This window comes from Bos indicus, chromosome 17 (genome assembly GCF_029378745.1).
Source record: "Bos indicus isolate NIAB-ARS_2022 breed Sahiwal x Tharparkar chromosome 17, NIAB-ARS_B.indTharparkar_mat_pri_1.0, whole genome shotgun sequence".
Taxonomy (NCBI): domain Eukaryota; kingdom Metazoa; phylum Chordata; class Mammalia; order Artiodactyla; family Bovidae; genus Bos; species Bos indicus.
In genome coordinates, this window is record NC_091776.1 from 40,208,192 (window position 1) to 40,229,751 (window position 21,560).

The 21,560-nt window shown below is 48.4% G+C and overlaps 1 protein-coding gene across 5 annotated transcripts in view; it reads right to left on the bottom strand.

Annotated features, from left to right (window-relative positions):
• The window catches only part of FNIP2 (folliculin interacting protein 2), a 126,394-nt gene that overhangs the window by 8,020 nt on the left and 96,814 nt on the right, over window positions 1–21,560 (bottom strand). For all 5 annotated transcript variants that reach the window (XM_070769188.1, XM_019977640.2, XM_070769190.1 and 2 more), the window contains 3 exons: window positions 16,170–17,367; window positions 15,309–15,465; window positions 1,337–1,537 (listed from right to left, as the gene is read on the bottom strand). In XM_070769188.1, the coding sequence (XP_070625289.1) occupies window positions 1,337–1,537; window positions 15,309–15,465; window positions 16,170–17,367 (1,556 nt within the window). The remainder of the gene's footprint in view (window positions 1–1,336; window positions 1,538–15,308; window positions 15,466–16,169; window positions 17,368–21,560) is intronic.

Here is a 21,560-nt window from a genome sequence, read left to right on the forward strand (position 1 = left end):
CCATAACAGACAGGACAGTTTCTGCTGTTCCCCAGCTTTGACAAGGTACATGGTTAGGAAGCAGAGGAGCCTGGTCTGAAAGCCCACTGACTGTCCACTACTGTCCACTGGCTGCAAGGAGCCTCATCTCACCCTGGGCTTGGCCAGGTACAAAGCACACCTCAGCGAGGCTCTCACGTGCTTGCTGCAAAGGTACCAGTTCACAAAGGAAAAAGCTGAGGTGCCCAAGGAACCAAATAGGCAAAGCCCAGATGTGATCCCCGTGATGTCCCTGTGATGCCACGCTGCCACCTCAGTGTTTCAAAGCCCCCCTCCAAGGACACAGGATTCCTGGCTTTCCAAGGGGTATGGTGCATCTGTAGGTCTGGTCACAAGAACTCAGGGGAATAACCCTTCCTGAGCAATCAGGGAGCTGACCGTAATCCAGCCACCTACTTGCTTGTTACTAGCTCTGCATCTTTTGTGGAGGCCGGAGGCTGGCAGGGAGATGGAGGCTGGCAGGGAGATGCTAGCTGTTTGGTGCGGGGCTGAGTGCAGACAGGGGAGGGAGGGGGAGCTGAGAATGCAGGTGAGCTCATCTCAGGTGCGACCCTCCCAGCTCCTGGAGTTCTTCCCCTCCTGGTACATGCCTTCCTGCTCTGGAAACCTGGCTCCCTCCCTCCTTAAGTGTGGTTTCTCTTCATCTCTCTACATATGTATGCGTACACACACACACACACACACACACACACACACGGATTTGTTGTGCATATTATTCCAGAGACTCAGGGAGAACTGTTGATCATTTTCTAGGAGTTCAGGGGGTCTGTCTGCTGTCTGTATTTAATATAATGTTATCAAAGTGGTTGCAAAATCCCATTCAAAAAGGAACAACTGATACCATCCTCTACAGCTACGGTGAGTCAACATTTTAAGTATTGACACATACAATATCCTACTTTATCCATAACAACTCTGGGAGGATTGTCCCTGAGCAGATGGAACGACAGTCCCTTCAGAAAGTCGGCTGATTTGGCACCAAACTGATGACGGAAAATCCAATAAGTTTCCCCAAGGAGGGTATTTTAAATTTCCCTGTGTGCTTGACCACTGCCTTCACATTATACCTACTTCTTCATGTAACTTGTTCAAAGAGATGATGTCTCTGTTTCCAGAAGGACTATTGTTACTGAATCCAGCCCATGTGCTGGTTTTGTATCACATGCTCTGTTTCCACTGATGCTAACATCCAATTATACTAAAATCAATACACAGGAACTTGTGACTTTATAACCACAATACCATGGGAAGTGTTTTTATAGTTCATTTCTCTAATGACTGGAGAACACAAACTTACAAAGTCGGCAGGGAGGTGAAGCCTGTAGAGCTGCAGGATGGACTGCAGTAAGCTGGACACCTGACTTGACACCAGGACCTCCTGGCCGAGTTTCATGCCATCCACCGCCTTCCTCTGACTCGTGGCCACCTGGACGCTCCACTTGTCTGTGTCTGCAATGATGCATACGGCCTCGGCGATGGGCTCGTCCAGCACGGGATGCTGCAGGGCAGACACAGGGGGTCAACTCCTCGCCATGCTTCCAGGTGTCTAAAATAGATGGCGGGTGGGAAGCTGCTGTACAGCACAGGGAGCTATAGAGCTCTGTGATGATCTACAGTGGCAGTAGGGAGGCTCAAGAGGGAGGGGGATACATGTATGCCAATGATTGATTCGGCATTGTTGTATGGCAAAAACCAACACAGCATTGTACATCAATTTTTTTCCAATTGAAAAATAAAAAGAAAGTGATGGTGGGAGCCCCAGGAGCCCAGGGCTCCACAGGGACTCAAGAGTGCTGTCACAATGCCATTTAAACATTAACTTGATAAAACTGCAGTCCAACATTATTTTATTCCTACACTCAGAAGGGACCCATAAACATCATCAAGTGCTCACAGGTAAACAAAAAGGCCTGCAATCTTGCTCCAAACCAGGACATGAAAGTCCACTTCCTTCTGGAAGGCTGCACTCTCCTTTATTTTGTGTGTGGTTTGTGGGATCCTAGTTCCCTGAACTGGGATCAAACCTGTGCCCTTGCTGTGGAAGCGTAGAGTCTTAACCACTGGACTGCCAGGGAAGCCTCTGCTCACTCCCTTTACAATGGAGACTGTCAGAATACGGTGTAGGAGTCTACTGCCATTTTTCCCATCACGAGGTTTGGAAGGGTGACTTAATATTCCCCGAAAAGTATAGCTTTATTCACGAGTGATATTTACGCAGGAACCACGTGCTACATACATAAATCACCTCCAACAGCCACCTAGACAGACGGGACCAGGGAGCTGTGTTATTGAGACCAGGCCAAAAGGTACAAGTGTGGCCACTGATGAACGTACTTAAGACTTAACACTAGGGCTTCCCTGATGGTCCAGTGGTTAATAATCTGCCTTCCAATGCAGCGGACGCTGGATCGATCCCTAGTCTGGGAAGATCCCGTATGCCATGGGGCAACTGAGTCAGGTGCCACAACTATTAACTCCCCCACCCTGGAGACTGTGCCCACAACATGAGAAGCCACCGCAGTGAGATGCTCGCCTGCCACGGTTAGAGAGCAGCCCCACTCACTGCAAGCAGAGGAAGCCCACACACGTGGAGGACCCAGCACAGCCAAAATAAACAGATAAACAAATAAATGAAAGTTTTTTTTAAAAAAAGACAGCACTATTATTGGGGAGGCTATTGATGGAAACTCAAGATGTTTGCTGCCATACTCTACATTTAACAGGTGATCTGGTTCCTTCGTTTTGAGGCTTTTTTGATTCAATCTCTGTATTCTTTCTTATAGATCGGGAAGAAGTGACTGATGGGCTGAATGAGAACTTTGTTGGGAGCAACATTTATTCCTGTCCTATATCCAGGAGGGCAACCTTCATGGTTTACAATATTTCCCCATTGAAAAGAACAGCAAATCAGGCAAAATCTAGTGGCCCACATTTATTCAAGTGTATGTTTAAATAATCTTAAACATGAAGAACGAAGAATGTGACAGAACAGATCCTTGAATTAATGGAGCCCAGTTTCCCAAGGACGGCTCTCATTTCTTAGACTTTTTAACCAAAGAGTTGAAATGCCCACACACACATAATGACCACAAATTCCCACTCTCACCCACAGGGTCTTGTGACGCCTCACTCCTACCCTTGTACACATTCTCCAGAACAGAAAGTACAGACATGGCTGCCACAAGTTCCTTCTACAAGTTCCGGCAAGTTCTTGCTCAATCCCTGTGTCACGATCCACAGCAAGAGGACAATGACTTGGTCCTTATGATCAAAGCAAATGAAAATTTGGAAATTTAAAAGATTTGCATTTGGAGTTCAAGTTCCTTCAATGCTTTGCCTTTATCAGAAATTCACAGTGTGCTGGGTATTTCCCAGAAAAGATCTGTATGAATCTATACGAAGACCTTTCCTTCACGGGACTTCCATTATGAAAGTGTATGTGCTGTGTGTGTATATGAGGTATATGTACTTAGTCACTCAGTTGTGTCTGACTCTTTTGTGACTCCATGGACTCTAGCCTGCCAGGCTCCTCTGTCCATGGGATTCTCCAGGCAAGAACACTGGAGTGGGTTGCCATTTCCTACTCTAGGGGATCTTCCTGACTCAAGGATCAAACCCATGTCTCCTGCGTCTCCTGCACTGGCAGGCAGATTCTTTACCACTGTGCCACCTGGGAAGCCCCTAAAAAAAAAAATATATATATATATATAAAAAATCATTAAAGTCCATATGCCCATGTACACACAGTGAGAGGAAGGCATGCCAATCTCCTCTCCCTGGATTTCAGTCACCTTCCTCTATCAAGGTGCGGGAACAGGATCCAAGCCAGGTCATTCAAGGGCTCCTTCTCCGAGACCTCCCTGTGAGTAGGGGGCCAGGAGGCTGGGACAGTTGGTATAAAAGTCTAGCTTTAGTTGGATGAACTATTTGTAGTGGATAATTTGGGCCCTAGTTTCCAACTCACTCAGTTTCCTAAGTAGCTTCCCACCCCTCGTGGCAGGGAAGGGAGCAGTATATTGATCCAAGGAAAGCAGACAGACCGCAGATTACGCGGTACCACGCACACCAGCGACAACCGCACAGAGCTCCACCTCCAGAAGTGAGCCACCGGCAGGAGGGCGGCAAGGCTCACTGGGGACGTGATGGATAGAAGGCTGTCTGGGTACCAGTGACCCCAGGAGGCTGCAGACCTGGGGGTGGAAACAGCAGAGGAGCAACAGAGGAGACGGCACAATTACGTGAGAGAAAATGTGAGCACGAGCCGTTTCTAAATCACCACTGGAAACCTGGGGACAGACTAAAGAGAGCTGCGTCCGAAGGTTGGGACAATGCACAGGGAGCCCAGAGCCCACTCCCTGAAGGAGGGGCTGACTCCTCTCTCCTGGACTCTCAGCCCCAAGTGCAGGACCAGCTCCTTGAGAAAGGACAGACTTCAGACAGACCAGGTCGAGCCCAGCAGTCACAGGGAAGGCAAGCACCCGTGATCCCATGCACAGCACTGAGTGTCACGTGTGTGGGATCCAGGGAAGAAGAACCACGGAATGCTGTCAGGACAGCACCTTAAAGAAAGAAGTGTATAGGGAACGATATTCAATAACCTGTGACAAACCAGAATGGAAAAGAACATGAGAAAGAATACACATATGTATGACTGAGTCACTTTATTATACAGCAGAAATGAACACAGCACTGTAAATCAACTGTACTTCAATAAAATTTTAAAAAAGAATTATACATTCTCAGACTACTACATATTTAACATGTAATTTCCTAAATGGGCTTCCCTGCTGGCTCAGATGGTAAAGAATCTACCTGCAATGCAGGAGATCCAGGTTCAATCCCTAATTCAGGAAGATCCCCGGGTCAGGAAGTTCTCCTGGAGAGGTGAACGGCTACCCACTCCAGCATTCTTGCCTGGAAAATGCCACGGACAGTAGAGTCTGGTGAGCCACAGTCCATGGGGGTCACAAAAAGTCAGGCGTCACCGAGCAATTAACACTTTGACTTTCCCTAAATACATCCACAGGTCACCATAACTGTCTCCATCTAACTATGCCATTTAGTAGTTATTCATTTATTGAAGACCAAATACTTTTTTTTAAAGGAAGATGGAAATAGAAGGAAATGTAAATATTCAAGAAAAAGAATACTGGAGAGAGATAAAAAAATGTCATCTGCAACCATTTCAAGTTATCATCTAAGGACCACCAGGGCAACTGACAGCCCAGTCCTGATCTGGTCTAAACTTCTCTAAGGTCAGAGCATTGAAGCACATGTTCTGATGATTCTGGAGATTTCTGACATGTATCTTTCCAAAGGAAACACAGCCCACTAAACAGTAACGTTTATGGGCAGTAATGGGCAGTGTAAATGTTTTACGGTTTGGTTTATTAGTTGGTCACTAAGCTTGTAGAATTTAAAGAACTCTGAGATCCAGAAGACCCGCCTGGATAATCACAGGAACTCTCACCCACACACGCCTCTGCCCTGCCTGGTATTCAACAGAAAACTCCTCTTCGCAATGGCTCTACTTATGGCATATGTAGAACCACCATAAACGAAGGGAAAACTGAATTACATGACACTTCTTTATTACTTTTACTTATGAGCCGTAACTTATTAAATATAGAAGTAACTAATAGTAAAATCTGTCAGGCAGGTTTCTTTAGTTTTATCAGGTCCGCATACAACCCAAGGTACACATAAATACACTTACCAGTAACGAATGCACGGAGCATGCTTTTGAGAAATTAAGCACTTTGACAAACGTTGTAAACCATTAGACTGAATGGTTCAAACACCTCCCATGAGCCTGACCTCTCGAACTCCCTCCCTCAGGTCCGGATATTTCATCAAGGAGCCGAGACTCTGAAGCCAGGCAGGGTTGGGCCTGACTGTCACTTCATTACTTACTGGCTGTGGGGCCTTAGCGACCCCATTCTCTGGGGCTTCCATCTCTACATCTGCAGAGTGTGTTGCTGTTCAGTCACTAAGTTGTGTCTGACTCTTTGCTACCACATGGATTGTAGCCCAGCAGGCTCCTCTGTCCATGGGATTTCCCAGGAAGAATACTGGAGCAGGTTGCCGTTTCCTTCTCCAGGGGATCTTCATGACCCAGGAATCAAACTTGTATCTCTTGCATTAGCAGGAGGATTATTTACGGATGAACCACCATGCAGTGTGTGACGGTACTTAATTCAGGGTTTCTGTGACAAAATGTGCATGAGACTCATAGTGTAGTGCCTCCCACTCATCAGGTGCATCCCCTTGCTTCCCTACATCCTACATCACCCCTTCATGTAACCACATCCCCAAACCCTCTCTGACTCAGAAACCTACCCTAGCATGGGCCCCTCCCCCAATGCTTATGGGTCAAACTGTCTCTGCATCCCTGCAGCTTCCCTCCGGCTCACCTCCACCTGCACACATTCCCCTCCAGGCTTTCTCAGGAGAACCTCCTTCTCCAGGCAGAGAGGAAGCCCGTCTCTCACTCAGGCTGGGGCGCTCCCTTCTAAACATTCCAGTTCTTCAGGGGCCTGGCCTGGCCCCATCTCCCCTCTGCCCCACAATGAGACTCCCCACGTCCACTGTCTGGCATGGAATCACACTGTCCTAACTCTCTCTTGATTGCACATCTGTTTGTCTACTCAGTGATTCCGTAAATAACTCAAGGAGAGAAATTACATTTTCTTCCGTAGTCTCAGAAATGAACATAACAAAATGCAAGGCATGAGCTAAATACCTAATACATGCTGGCTCTGTTGAACAATTCTCTATTCAGATTTCTTTATTTCTAGATTGGATCCAGTTCTTATTAAGTCATCCACACAACTATTAACATATTTCTTTTCCATGTACAGCTATTTATACCACTAACATTTTATGTAGTGACCTCTTTATTAAAATTTTTTTTTGAAAAATAGTTGATTTACAGTGCTGTGTTAGTTTCAAATGTAAAGTGATTCAGTTATACATATATACGAAAACATATCTTTTTTTTTTTTTTAACATATCCTCCCGTTACAGATTATTGCAAGATATTGACTCTGGTTCCCTGTGTTATACAGTATAGCTCCTTGTTCCGTATCTATTTTATCTATATGCAGTAGTGTGTATATTTTAATCCTCAACTCCTAATCTATCCCTTCCCCCTCTGCCCTTTGGTAACCACAAGTTTATTTTCTATGTCTGTGAGTCTGTTTCTGTTTTGTAAATAAGTTCATTTGTATCATTTTTTGTATTTCACATATAATCAATACCACATATTTGTCTTTTTCTGTCTGACTTGCTTCATTTAGTATGATAGTCCCTGGGTCCATCCACGCTACTGCAAATGACATTATTTTATTCTTTCATGGCAGAGTAGTATTCCATTGTCTATTTATGCACCACATCTTCTTTATCTGTCAGTGGACATTGAGGTTGCTTCCGTGTCTTGGCTATTGTGAAAGTGCTGCAATGAACATTAAGGTACATGTATCCTTTTGGACCATGTTTTTCTCTGGACATATGCCCAAGAATGGGATTATGGGGTCATATGGTAGTTCTATTTTTAGTTTTTTAAGGAGCCTCCATACTGTTCTCCACAGTGGCTATATCAGTCTACATTCCCACCTACAGTGTAAGAGGTTCCCTTTTCTCCACACCATCTTCAGCATTTATTGTTTATACATTTTTGAAGATGGCCATTCTAACTGGTGTAAGGTGACACATCATTGTAGTTTTGACTTTCATTTCTCTAATAATTAGTGATGCTAAGCATCCATAGTTCTTCAGGCCCTCTCTACCAGATCTAATCCCTTGAATTTATTTATCACCTTCACTGTAAAATCATAAAGGATTTGATTTAGGTCATATCTGAATGACCTAGTGGTTTTCCCTACTTTCTCCAATTTAAGCATGAATTATACAATAAGGAGCTCATGATCTGAGCCACAGTCAGCTCCAGGTCTTGTTTTTGCTGACTGTACACAGCTTCACCATCTTCAGCTGTAAAGAATATAATCAATCTGATTTCAGTTTTGACCATCTGGTAATGTCCATGTGTACAATCATCTCTTGGATTGCTGGAAAAGGGTGTTTGCTATGACCAGTGTGTTCTCTTGACAAGACTCTGTCAGTCTTTGTCCTTACAACATTTCAATAGGCCTTGGGTTAGTCACAGAGAAAAAGCAGATAATCAATGCTCTGAGGCTCACATTCTCAGCATCTGCTCTTGGTTAAATGTCGTCAGATCCTGTTTTTAATTCTCCTATCTCTCTAGGGGCCAAGGCCCACCTACATAACCACAACCCCTCACATCTTTGGCACTGAGGATTTAAGTAAGTCCACCCACTTCTGGATGGCTGAGGGCACATAGAAGGATGCAGATACATGTGGCTGCCTGACCAGTTTTTTTTCTCTTTTTAAGCCTTCAGTCTGGGGCCTCCCTGGTAGCTAGGACTTTGCCTTCCAATCCAGGGGCGGGGAGGGGGTGCCCATGGTGGGGTCGTGGGGGTTCAATCTTAGTTGGGGAGCTAAGATACCACATGCCTTGCAGGCAAAAAATGAAAACATAAATCAAAAGTAACACTGTAACAAATTCAATAAATACCTTAAAAATGGCCCATACCCCCCAAAAAACAACAACCCACCTTTAGTCTCACATTCATGCAGAGAACAGAATCCTATCACCACTCACCATTCTCAAACACCTCTTCCAGTCTATAATATCATCTGGAATACCGAAAGCTAAATGCTCGGCACCCAGGCTTTACCGCCGGCAGTTTACAGTGACAGACAGAAGCTCCTATGGCAGTCAAGCTGGCTCCGCCTGCAGTTAGTCTGCAGCCCCTGGGGGAGGTCCTTGTGCCCTGCCTGGAGCCCTCATTCCAGCTCTGCTTATCCTCACTGCAGATGTCACCTCCTCCAGGAAGCCATCCATGCCTTCTTTGCCTCCCATCCTGACAGTGGCCTCTATTTTCACTGTTTATGTCTTTAGTCACATGCTGGATTTCGGTTTCCTGAAGGACAGAGCCATCCTCTCTGGCCAGTGACAAGTTTCCTTTTTCTTTGATGACCTGAAGCTCAGCGTGGATGTGTTCCTGTCAGTGGGCTCATCTAATCTGAAAGATAGCAGCCATTCTTCCTTCAAATACTGTTTCTCTGTCCTGCCTCCTGTATACACCATAAAACCGTCTCGCTCAAGCCACCACGTCTCTTACTGGCTCTTTTCACATTTTTTTCATGTCCTTTTGTCTCAGAGTTACAGTCACAGGGGCAGGTCTGTATCTCGTCACTGTTTCACAAACTCTAATCCCTTCTGGCTGCATTTAATCTGTTCTGCTCATTAGACTACCCCCCTGAGTTTTAATTTCCATGACTGCATTTTTCCATTTTAGCAGCTCCCTTTAGTTCTTTTACAAATCTAAATAGCTGGGTATCATATCAGACCATCTTTTTAAGGGTTTCAATTCCTTCCTTTTATCACCATCACCATTTTAAACGTAGTTACTCAGCAGCTACTCTGGGCTGTGGGAGGAGGGCTAACGCCCCTGCCCATTCGGCTTAAGCCCCCTCGTCCTGACCGCAAGACTATCATGTTGCTGTTGTTCTGTTTTATGTGCTGTATGTGTCTCTTGGAAACAGGCACCATGTCGTCTCTAAAGGCTTCTAGAGTTGTGATAAAGTAGAGAAACAGAGAGAATCAACCATTCTGGACCTTGGGCACTGCTGAGGGGTCCTGGGAGGCAGGGGCTCGGGGAAGCCTCAGCCTTGAGCATACAGGGCACAGCTTCAGGGATGCCTTAAACTTTAGGCCAGTCACTTGCTGAGGAAGCAAACAGTTTAAAGTCGAGGAGAGATGCTCGAGGTCAAAAGGGATCATCAGAACAAAGTTATGGGAGGATGTGCATGATGCTAAGACAAAATGTAAGAAGGCTGGTAGCTTTTTCTGCAGAGAATGGCTTAGATGTCCAAATACTTTGCACAGTCCAAATACTTTGATGAAAAAACTGGGGAAAACATCAAAATTAGCCACGTGTCTAATATTTACAAAATGCAAGAGAAATGATGCCTTTGAGAGCTTTTTATTCTCTTTTAGGTAAAGAAAAAGAACACAAAGGGCTTCAGGCATCACATCTAAGCACAGTAGTCTTCGTCTTTATATCTTAAATGCTGCTGCTAAGTCATTTCAGTCGTGTCCGACTCTGTGTGACCCCATAGACAGCAGCCTGCCAGACTCTGCCGTCCCTGGGATTCTCCAGGCAAGAACACTGGAGTGGGTTGCCATTTCCTTCTCCAATGCATGAGAGTAAAAAGTGAAAATGAAGTCGCTCAGTCGTTTCTGACTCTTCTCGACCCCATGGACTGCAGCCCACCAGGCTCCTCCGTCCATGGGACTTTCCAAGCAAGAGTACTGGAGTGGGGTGCCATTGCCTTCTCCAAAATGCAGAGTCTATCTCTTTTCTCTGCTTTAGGAGGGTCACAGTCTAGAGCACAGGGTCCCCTGAAGGAACACACTCTTCTCTAACCAGTGCAGGGGACCACACTGTGTTGCTTGTCCCTGGACTGGGTGCTGGACTGGCAGGACTGAAGCCCCCTTCCTGCTTGGGCACTGCAAGCCTGGCAGGAGAAGACGCTGCAGGCTGAAGCACATGGCCTGTGCAAAGGGACTGGAATGGTTTCAGAGAAGGCGCAACGTCAGGATGAGGTCTGCAAATGGCACAGAAATTGGTTCCATGGTGCCTGAGACAGAGGGAACACAGCAATCGGCCAGGAGGTGGGAGAGAGGAGGGGAGTTAAAGGCTGGTCGACAGTGTGACCACGTGTGTGCGTGTGTGAAGGACATATGAGGGGCGATCCCAGCCAAGGAGACTAGAATTCACTCTCTAAAGAAATGGGTGCCTATGAGGGCAGAAGAGTGACCAATCAAATCCCTATTTGAGAAGGAGCCCTCCATGGCTATGTGTAAAGTGGCTGCATCCAGGTAATGGCTGCAGGTGGAGGGGCGCTGAGGAGGGGAGGGGGTCACCAAGATTTCAGACTGGAGTTGGCGATACCCAGATACCAGTAGTTTTTTCAAGTATTTTTAAAAATCACCATGTGCAGTAAGAAATACGTTTGAATGTCATAACCCAGTGTGCATATTTATACATGTGCATTTATACAGACATGTGTGTACATGTACACACACACACACACACCCCTCAACAGTGAGTTGGGGCTGAAGGTCCATGGCCCCACCATGCTCACCACCCTACCCAGGAAAGGAGGCGACCAGAGCTGTTCTGTCTCAAACAGCGGATGTGTTCTGCATGGCTGTTTCCTCTACAACACCATTGACTGAAGGTGGCTGCTGATCCGGGCCACCTCAGTGTTGTATTTGTTACTAAGGCAATGCTTTATCGGTCCCTGTGACTCATGGCTCTTTCTTAACCTCCTTGGCTGATGGTGTGGCATGGGCTCCGTTAGGTATTCAAGGCTCACAGCACAGCCAAGCCATTAGCAAAGCTCCTTATCTGCACTACTGATTTCTGGAGTCAACCTGTTGCTACTCTTAAAGAGGTTGCCATATCCAACTTTTCCTCGTTTTAGAGAGTGTTCTGAAGATGCCTGAAGCCCTAGCGTAGAGTTTTTCTTAAAAGAAACAACATGTGATGCTAATTTTGGTCTCGATGACCTGACCCTGCAGAGCTTTAAGTGGCTTGGCCTGCTCCTTGGACCGTCATGGCAGAGGGAACTCAGCAGCCGTTAACACTGAATGAATGGGTACTGCTGCTGTTCATGAGCCAGAGCGTGAGCATCCTGGAAAACTAATTTACAAAGCATGTTCACGGTGTCATTTTAACAGCTACTGTTTAATGGATGTTCAGTAATGTGTGGGGCGCTGTGCTCAACAACAGACACGCATCATCTCATGGTCTTCAATCAGACCTACAAGTGCTATCATTTTCTAGAACATGAAAAAGATGCTTGGAAGATGAGAGAAACCTGCCCAAGGCCACACAGCCACAAGGAGTAAGCCATGAGTCAAACGCAGGTACGTCTGCCTTTAGAAGCTGCATTCTTAACTGCTGGGTTACATTTTTTCTATTCCTCTAAATATGTTTCTCTGAGGCCTAGCAAAGCCAACAGATTTACCTGATGACCATCGAACAAGCAGTAACACCACAGCATAGGGTCAAGTCAGCCTCCTCCACCACCTCCATTCCCTGCAACTTCATAGCTGTCCCGGCCCAGTACCCAGAACCCATGGGTCAGCAGTCCCCACAGGTGGACAAGACACAGGTGAAAAGAAGGAGAGAGAAAAAGCTCCTTGAGAGTCATGGGTGCAGAGTGAAGCTGGCTCTCCCACTTCACCCTTCAAAGTCAAAAGGAAAACAGAAGAAAGAATTCACATTTAGATGCAGCAGGAAAAACATGAAACTAAGTATGACCTCAGCCTAACTCAAGGCAGCTGTATAATCTACGCATTAGGAGGCAGAGAAACAGTTCAAACGCTGGAACAGAGGTAGGAGGTGGATTAAATAAGAACACATGTTAAAATGTTTAAAGGCCATTAGAATCTTACCATGTGGAAGCCGGTAACAAAAATGGACATGAATGAAATAAAGTTAACACTTCTTTCTTTCATAAGAGTCTAGGATAAGGAAATGCACAAAAAGAAATTCTTAGTACTGGGAGCTCCAGACGCAGTACCTCAGTGAGAGAAGAAACTCCACAACCCAGTCCATTGAGGTTACAGAAGTGCGTATTTACATAAGACAGATTTCAAAATCCTGTCACGCGCAGGCCTCGAAAACGGATCAATAATGTAAATCAACTTCTCTTAAAAAGTTAAAAATCCTTCTCTGTAAACAACTATGAATCTCAAAGCTGGATGAAGTGTGGCATGAATACTAGGAATTATTAAAATTCAAAAACCAGGTTCTTGAAAGTAAATTATGAGAGAGCAATTTATCCCGAGCTCTTCCTCCTCAACAAGCCAGTATTTCAGTCCTAACTCGGCTCCTGTTCTTGGATCTTTGCTTTTTTCTCTGGCAACACACTCAAGAATTTAAATAATTACTAGGCTTTGTGGAGCAGTCATTCAATATAATGTTCCGCCTCCTAAACCTCCTAATTTATTTTCCAACAAATATTTGTCAATGGCAGTTGAAAGTAGCCTGTTTTTATTTAAACACTGCCATGGAGCAGGATCCCAGTCTGAGAAGTTTAAATGGAACACTTACTTCAAAAGCAAAATTCATTACGATGAATGTCCCAAGTGAAATTAGAACTCCACTAATGCTGATTGGATACATTCTTCTGAAGATATTTTTATGACCCTTGCAATTCCCTATTAACACCCACGCGGGCTGCATGGGAGATGTTCCACCACTCAACACAATGTAGGTTATTAGACTTAATAACTTTCCATCTCTCACACTGACTGCATAGTCTGCAGAGACGAGAACAGCTGCAGTGTGAAAATACTACCTTTGAAAGGAAGAGAAAATGGGACGTGACAGGTCTTTAAGAGCATAAGCAGAGGAAACATGGTTTTGTTTCTTTGAATGTAAGAATTATAGCCCTAGATGGTCACCATGGAAACCCAATACACAAAACATCTGAATGTGTCAGCCTATGGAAAATGTACAAAATGTCATGAATGGTTCTGCAGATAATAAGTTCAGGGAGGACAATCAGTCTGTAGATGAGTCCTCATAGTGGTGGTCAGCAGGTCTGGGGCATTCGGATGATAACTTGCTGGAGGATGGGTGGGTGAGAATAGCCCTGTGGGTTTACATGTGATCTCCTGGCACACCTGTCAGAGCAGAACCCAGGCTCCATGGAAGAAGGGTCCAGTGAGCAGCACCAGTGTTCTTACAGATCAAACCGACACGGGCAAATGAAAAACCCCTCAGTGCTGCATACATGATTATAAACACATGGTGCTGCAAAAAGAGGGCCTTACGCTCCTGGTGGCCACTAAAGTACGGCCAGTGGCTCAGATGACCTAGAAAGAGCGCTGCCCAAGGAGGGCATCTCCTTTCTCCGAGGTCACTGACGTGCGGGCCTCTGAGACGACAGGCAAGGACAATGCTCCTGAGGACTATGCAGACAGAGAACGACAGTACTGCCTCCTTCCAGGGCTGGCCTGGAGCAGGTGGTGGCCAAGCACAAAGCAGGGTGGGTCAGGAACCTGGTGCCAGTCCCTGCACGGGGCGGGCCCCCAGCCTCAGGTCCCTCCCCAAACCTCCTCCTTCCCTGTTCAGGGGGGTGAGTGCAGCTGCTTCACCATCAAACTTTTCTTCCCATTTCACACAAATACCTCCAGCCTGCTTGGCCTGTGCCTGATGGAAGTCTGGTCTTCACAGAGGAGAGGCTCAAGGCCAAAGACTGCATGCACTGCCTTCTGTTCTACCTCTTGAAAAGTACTTGTTGGGCGAAGAGAAAGTAACCAGCTAAATTCCAATTTTCCTGATGCAAAGAGGACTCTTCCTACTGCCCAAGATAAAATATGCTTCCAATACAAAACAGCTATTTTTTTGCACGTCTGCCCAATAGCGGCTCAGTTAAAAACAGGTCTGTCAGACTGACATGGTTTCCGCCACTGCTTAGTTCCTGTCACGCTGCAGATAGTGGAGAAGCGCTAAGAGGCAGCCACGAGGCAATTTTCCATAAGATGTGTTAATCTTTATACAGTCATCCTCAAACAGCCATCAAAGTGAACTTAATGACAAACCAGTTAAAATAGATTACTTTTAGGAACTTGTAAGGATCAGCCAAAAAGCAAAATGCATGTGACATCTCTTTGGTCCTTCCTGGGATGCATATAATTGTCACCATCTGTGCTGACTGTTCTGTCTGCCCGGCCTGCCCCGCCTGCCTCCAGATTCACCCTGTGCCCTTCCCTGTCCTGTGCAGAGGTGAGCTCTGCAGACCGCAGGCCTGGATCTGCATCAGCTATGACCTCCTCACTCTGAGGCTTCTAGCTGGGCTTAGCCCAAAGGAGGCCCTGTAGGAGCTCAGCGGCTGGAGGAGTGAGAGGTCGGGGGTCCCCCCACCCCATCGTGCTCCGACAACCAGGCAGACCCTCTTCTTTTCCCCACTGCTGTGTCCTGTGGTGCTCACAGCCTCCAGCTCCACACGTCCCCAGATGCCTCAGCAGCCTCACTGGTTCCTGTAACCCTGGCAGCATCTGTAGCAACAATCCCATGACTATACCTGTGACTGCCCACGTCGCCTGGCTGCCCCTCCTTCACCCCCTGGTCAGCAGCCTGAAGCTCCCAGCTGGGATCACTCACCTGGACCGTGTGAACCAGGTCGGCTGCTAGGCACTGCTTCAGCTTCTCGTCGCTGCTGGTCCCGTGAAGCACCAAGTCTGGCATGTACGTGGGGCAGTATCCTGCCAGGAGGGAGCGGCCGAAGTTTCTCACATTGGGGTTGCTGATGCTCTGAGACCTAAAACAAGACCAGCCATCAGCACGCACAATGCACACATGCTCCCTTTTTGCACTGCAGTGGGAACAAAGCCCCAGGGACAGAGGTGAGAGAAACAGATCCAGGGACGGCCACATAAGGAGTCCTCTGGGAAGCAGGTCACTGGCGCGGGAAGGGAAGGGAGTTAAACGGAAAAGGAAATTTCCTAAAGAGGAAGAGCAGGAAAAATCAGATATTCTGGTGGCTGGTTGTGAGTCTGTTCTTGTGCCTCACAGACCTCATCCTCCAGGCACTGGGTCGGGAGAGAAGAAAAACTCCATGTGTGTGTGTGGGGTGCGGGGGGCGGGGGGGAGGGGGGCGGTGTCATTGGCAAAGTCTGGATCCAGGAACTCACACACCTGCATAGGGGGGTGCCAGGACAGAGAAGGGACAAACCTCCAGTTACTGCTTTACAGACCAGGTCATCTGCTGATGCTGCCTTAGGAAGAGGTGCTGTTTCCCGACCACCTGAAGCTGGCCTATCAGACAGGCAGGGGAAAAGCTGCTTGGGGGTGTAACCCACCACCACATCCACCCTCTGCCCTCCAAGGCTGGGCGTCCATGGCCACAGATCTTCCTTGAGGATGGCGAGAGATGACATGCCTTGCTCCCCACCACCACCGCATCCCTCAGTGGCCAGAGAGGCAGCATCTGACCCAGTTCACTCTACCTTCCACCGGCCTTACCTGGGCAGTGGCAGCTCCACCTCCAGTGACCCTTCGCTCTGGTCATGGTCTGCATCAGGATCACTTCCAGGACCCAGGTCCGGCGAGGCCGCTGCACATGTGTCGTCATCACTGTCTCCGAGGGCACTGTCTGAGCTCTCGTTCCGGGGGAGGCCACCTTCCACCCTGAAGCCGGCATCGCCACTGGGCACAGGAGTGGTGCACCCGCTCGTCACGAGCGCGTCTGCGTCCTTGCCCCTTTGACCCCCCGGCCTTGCTGGCGCACCTGCAGGGCTGGCAGGTGCGCATGGGGTGGCAGGTGCGCCCGAAGCCCCAGCAACCTCCACGGCAGCCTCGGTCCTGACATCTCTGCCCACCCCAGATACCCCAGGGGACCGGGAGCACATCAGAATGCACTGGTCCTGGCCCTCCTGGGCTGGGTCAGCAGCTGCCCCAGGCCCGGCCGGGGGTCCCTGTGCCGGCTCTGGCTCCGCACACCTGCAGGCCTGTAGCCGCTCCTCCATTGCTTTGGTGCGACTTTCAAAGTCCGACTCCGGAGACACGGAGCTCCCAATGTGGAAGGTGACCTTTTCCCAAGGCGGCCTGTCCCGGAGACGTCCATCAGGGCATGGCCTGGCCGCCGACCGGTCTGGCAGCTTCTTGGGCATCTCCCCTCCTGGCTCCGCCCCGATGGCTGGAGGGCTCATCTTCAGCCCGGCGCCTACACCTGCACCGCTGGGGAGCCTCGCAGAGCCGCCTCGAGGGGGCTCCTTACTCTCCTCTTCCCCGCATGATGCGCCCTGAGGTCTCCACACGCCGTGGGCTGTCAGGCTCTTCTCCAGAGCCCCGCCTCCTTCTCCATCAAGTTGGGGACACAGGTCTCTGGGGTCAGCATCTACCGGGACCCCAGCCAACCCCTCGGCCATGGTCATGGGCAGGGTGGGCGGCAGGAGGGCAGGCTCACTCCTCACCGTGACCACCACGTACTCGGACTCCTCCACCTCCCCCCTCTCCAGGGCGGTGGTGATGCTGCTCCCGTGCAGTATCTGCTCGCCTTGCGCGGGGCCCCCACTCCACATCAGCTGGTTCTCCTGCAACTCTGAGCACCGCACGAAGTAGGTCAGCACGTACAGTATGCGCTGCACCAAATCCTTCTGCTTCCCCAGCACCACCGTGCGCGTCAGCCGCACTGGAGAGCCGATAGCTCCGTAAAGGTCGCCTAGAGGCCAAGTGGACACAAAGACACAGTCACCTGGGTGAGCGCTTCAAGGCTGTGTCAGCCTGAACAGGAGAAACACGGATGCCGTGTTCCCAGACCAGACTCACTGCACACACCCGAGGCACACACACAGGAGTCATTAACTCCTAGAATGACCATCTTTTCGTTTCCCTCTAGGGTGGAAAGTCTGCCTGGGAAGGCCGGTCAGGAGCAGCCCTGCTCTGGGTGCTCATGGGCAGTGTGGTGTATGCTGGGTGCAGTGCAGGGATATGCTGGGTACAGCACCAGTGTGTACACTGGGTTCAGTGCAGGTGTGTGCAAGGCGCAGCATGGGAGTGTGCTGGGTGCAGTGCCGGCGTATGTTGGGTGCAGCATGGGTGTGTACTGTGGGTGTAGCACCAGCGTGTACACTGGGTCCAGGGCTGCGTGCAGTGCCATGCACACAGCCCCCGTTTGCGGGCTGCGTCTCACCATGCAGGTCAGTGGGCCAGCTGGCTCCCTTCTCCCCAGGGACGGCTAAAGCCAGAGCCCTTATTTGTGACCAAACCAAATCATTTATTTTGGAAACTAGAATGATGAGATCTTTTCTAGAAGAATCCGAGGACAATAAGCCTTGGGGTTACATCCAAATTCTGGGATCTCTGAGCAGAAGTGCAGTGAATCAATTCAAAATACTTAATGAAATGGTTTGCTCAATACACAGGAGCATCAAGTGGAATCAATTTGATTAACATGAAAAAAATCACTTGGTCATGAATAATGAATCTGATTTTTTACTCTTGGGTCATATGGAAATTCTACTGGAGAAAAATGCGCCATAAGTTATATCCTGACATGCTGATTAAAAACTGGCTAAAGGTAGAAGAAAGGCAAACCTTTGAGAACCAGCAGCACAGGCTTCTCATCACAGGTATCTGTCCAGTGCCTGACTATTAAAATTACTGCATTTCATAAAATCTGAGTACTACCCTTGGTAAGGTGTATCTCTGGTACTTTGATAATAATATTGACAATTACAACAAAAAGCCAACACTTCCTGACTGCAGGCACAGTGCTGAGTGTTTCACGTAGATTTATCTCCCTTACATCTCTGCAGGAGCAACCCTGAATCAGAAACCACTTTGGGAATAATCAGAATGCTGGTATAAATCAAAATGTGGAACGACCCTAAGTAAAGGAGAGGAGATACATGGTGACAGCTACAGGTAAGAACTCAGGAATCTGGACTCCATCTAGAGGGAGAGGGGGGAGACAATTCTTGTGAAGTTGCTCAGTCGTGTCCGACTCTTTGCGACCCCATGGACTGTAGCCTACCAGGCTCCTCTGTCCGTGGGATTTTCCAGGCAAGAGTACTGGAGTGGGGTGCCATAAGGTTAAGACTGAGCAGAAAGTGATAGGACCCATCAGAGGTGGGTCCTCTCCTCTTGAGAGGATTCCCAGAATTAGACTCCGAGAACAGGTAACGGGCAAGGCAGAAGTGTAGCCACACGATCCCCTCTATAAAAGGACTAAGTTACAAACTAGTAGAACTTTACCTCGGAAGCTTTGCACCTGACTGAGAAACCATGCAAGAATTGAAAATAACTTAGAACTGTAGCTGCTCTCCGGACAAGCACTTTTGTTTGAGAAAACTTTCTTGACTAAGAGCATGTTACTGCTACTTCCTGTGATCACGTCTGCTGTGGCTGGGGTGTCACGGCCGTGTCAGGGATTCACACGACACTACTGTTAACTCGGCCCCAGTATTCATCAAGAAGATGAACGGGAACACGGGCGGAGCTAGGTGGCAGTAGGGCCCGTCCCGGCAAACTCTCAAAAGGGCCTTGAAATCATTCAAGACAGACCTTCTCTTTGACTGAGGAACTGTGATTACAAGTACATTAGCACCAGGCATATTCCTGGGCATTTATATGTTCCTGGTTGCTGTGACTTGGTAAATGTTTAATAATAAAAATAATAATAACAATCATTGGAAATAAGTGTCTCCCTGTCAAAATATTACAGTCCTCAATGTTCTGTAATACTGGAAACCCAACCATCACTTAACCCTTGGCTTCATAAAGCTCTCCCCTGTGACTGTACCCCAGGCTGCACCCCGTCCTCAGTCTGTCCACAGCGGGCCCTGCTGGATTGTTGGGATGCTGGGGGGTACTTCTGAGAACATATGCTCTCCTTTGAAAGAGGATTTTGGGCCCAGAGGAAGGGACTCTGCCTAGTTATACCAAACACATGGAACTGATATCAATTAGTTAAACTTCACATGGCAAGCACAGCGAAGTAGAAATATACTTATCTAGTTAAATGTATACCGCTCAATTCATGTTCCTTTAAAATAGGTGACTGGGCACCAAGAAACACCATGTTTTCTAAACATCTGGCCCCCTTCTGTCACTGCTGAATAAGTTTTTCTTCAAGCCTGTTGTCCACAACCAGAACGGCAGTGCCTGGCCCTCCCTGGGAAGAACCCAATGACCCAGGAGTTGGGCTCCCGGCTCCTTCCTCTGTGCTGAAGGGCTGTAGCAAACCCCTTCAGGACACCCGTAAATCCTTCAGTTAACTCATCTGCACCTAGGATCCCCCTAACGTGGGAAACACACCCTCCTTCCTCCTCACACACTTCGTGACCCAGGGCACAGAGAAAGACAGCTTTATTATCTGTAATATAGTGAGGATGCAGCAACAGATTGAGAATGAGACTCTAATTAATTAGTATGTGCAGAAAGCACCTGAAATAGAGTGTGGCTCACAGTGACAGCTTTCATTTCATTACTATTAGAATATGCTCTTTCCCAAGCCTGCTGTGCCTGTCCCCTGTCTGCAATTCTTTTCTGGAAAATGCTGCCCTTCTAACTGTGCACCGAAGAACTGACGCTTTTGAGCTGTGGTGCTAGAGAAGACTTGAGAGTCCTTTAGACTGCAAAGAGATCAAAGCAGTCCATCCTAAAGGAAATCAACCCTGACTATTCATTGGAAGGACTGATGCTGAAGCTGAAGCTCCAATACTTTGGCCACCTGATGCAAAGAGCCAGCTCACTAGAAAAGACTCTGATGCTGAGAAAGACTGAGGGCAAGAGAAGGGGATGACAGAGGATGAGATGGTTGGATGGCATCACCGATTCAACTGACGTGAATCAGCAAACTCCAGGAGATAGTGAAGGACAAGGGAAGTCTGGTGTGCAGTCCATGGGGTCACAAAGAGTCAGACATGACTTAGTGACTGAACAACAAGTGTGTCTTCCTTGAAAACCCCCTCTACTCACTCCTCTATCTCCTGGGGCCCCTGCTATGTCAACAGCTGCAGCAGCAGAATGGACAATAAGGCCACTTACAGATAAGCAGTGGAGTTCCCACAGCAGCCGTGAGTCATAACATCTCATAGCACAGACGGAGAAGTAGAGGCACGGAGGTTAGGCTGCTTGCCCAGGAGGCAGGGTTTTAGTCCAGCCGTCTGGCCCTGGCCCTCACCCTCCACACTGCACACTCTCTCTCTCTCTCTGGGCTGGCTTCTGCCCACCCCACCAAAGGAGTGCTCAGGACATTCTCAATATAACCTGCCTCCTCCACAGGCAGCAGGAGTCCCAAGAGTGAGCTGCCTGGCATCCCAGACCTGGGTCCAGCCGACAGACGGGGTCGTGGGACAGAGCAGGTATGCAACCCTGACTGGTCACTGCAGGCTCTGCTGGTGAGAGGCTCTGGCACCCACCTCTCCCACCCTGAGCCCTGGTCTCACAAGCCCATGCTCCGCCAGCCACCACGTGGCATGCCAGGTCCCTGTGCCAGGCCTGAGCGCGAAGCTCAGAGAAGTAGCCCAGGGGGCGGTGGACAGAAAGACAAGGTCTCTGCCCTCAGCTCAAACTTAAAAGGTAATGGAATCACAGCGTGTGCTTACTTTCTTTTTTCTGACTTTCCTCCTATCCAGTCCACCCTCTCTAGGGCAGTGGGCCTCAACCAGGGGGTGTCCTGCCCACTATGGGACACTCAGCAATGTCTGGTGACATTTTTCACCATCACAACTTTGGAAGAGGGGTTTTCACTGGCAGCTGGTGAACAGAGGCCAGTGATGCTGCTAAACATCCGACCAGGGATTTCTCTGGTGGTCCAGTGGCTAAAACTCTGTGCTCCCAATGCAGGGGGCCTGGGTTCCATCTCTGGTTAGGGAACTAGATTCCACACACTACAACTAAGACCTGGCA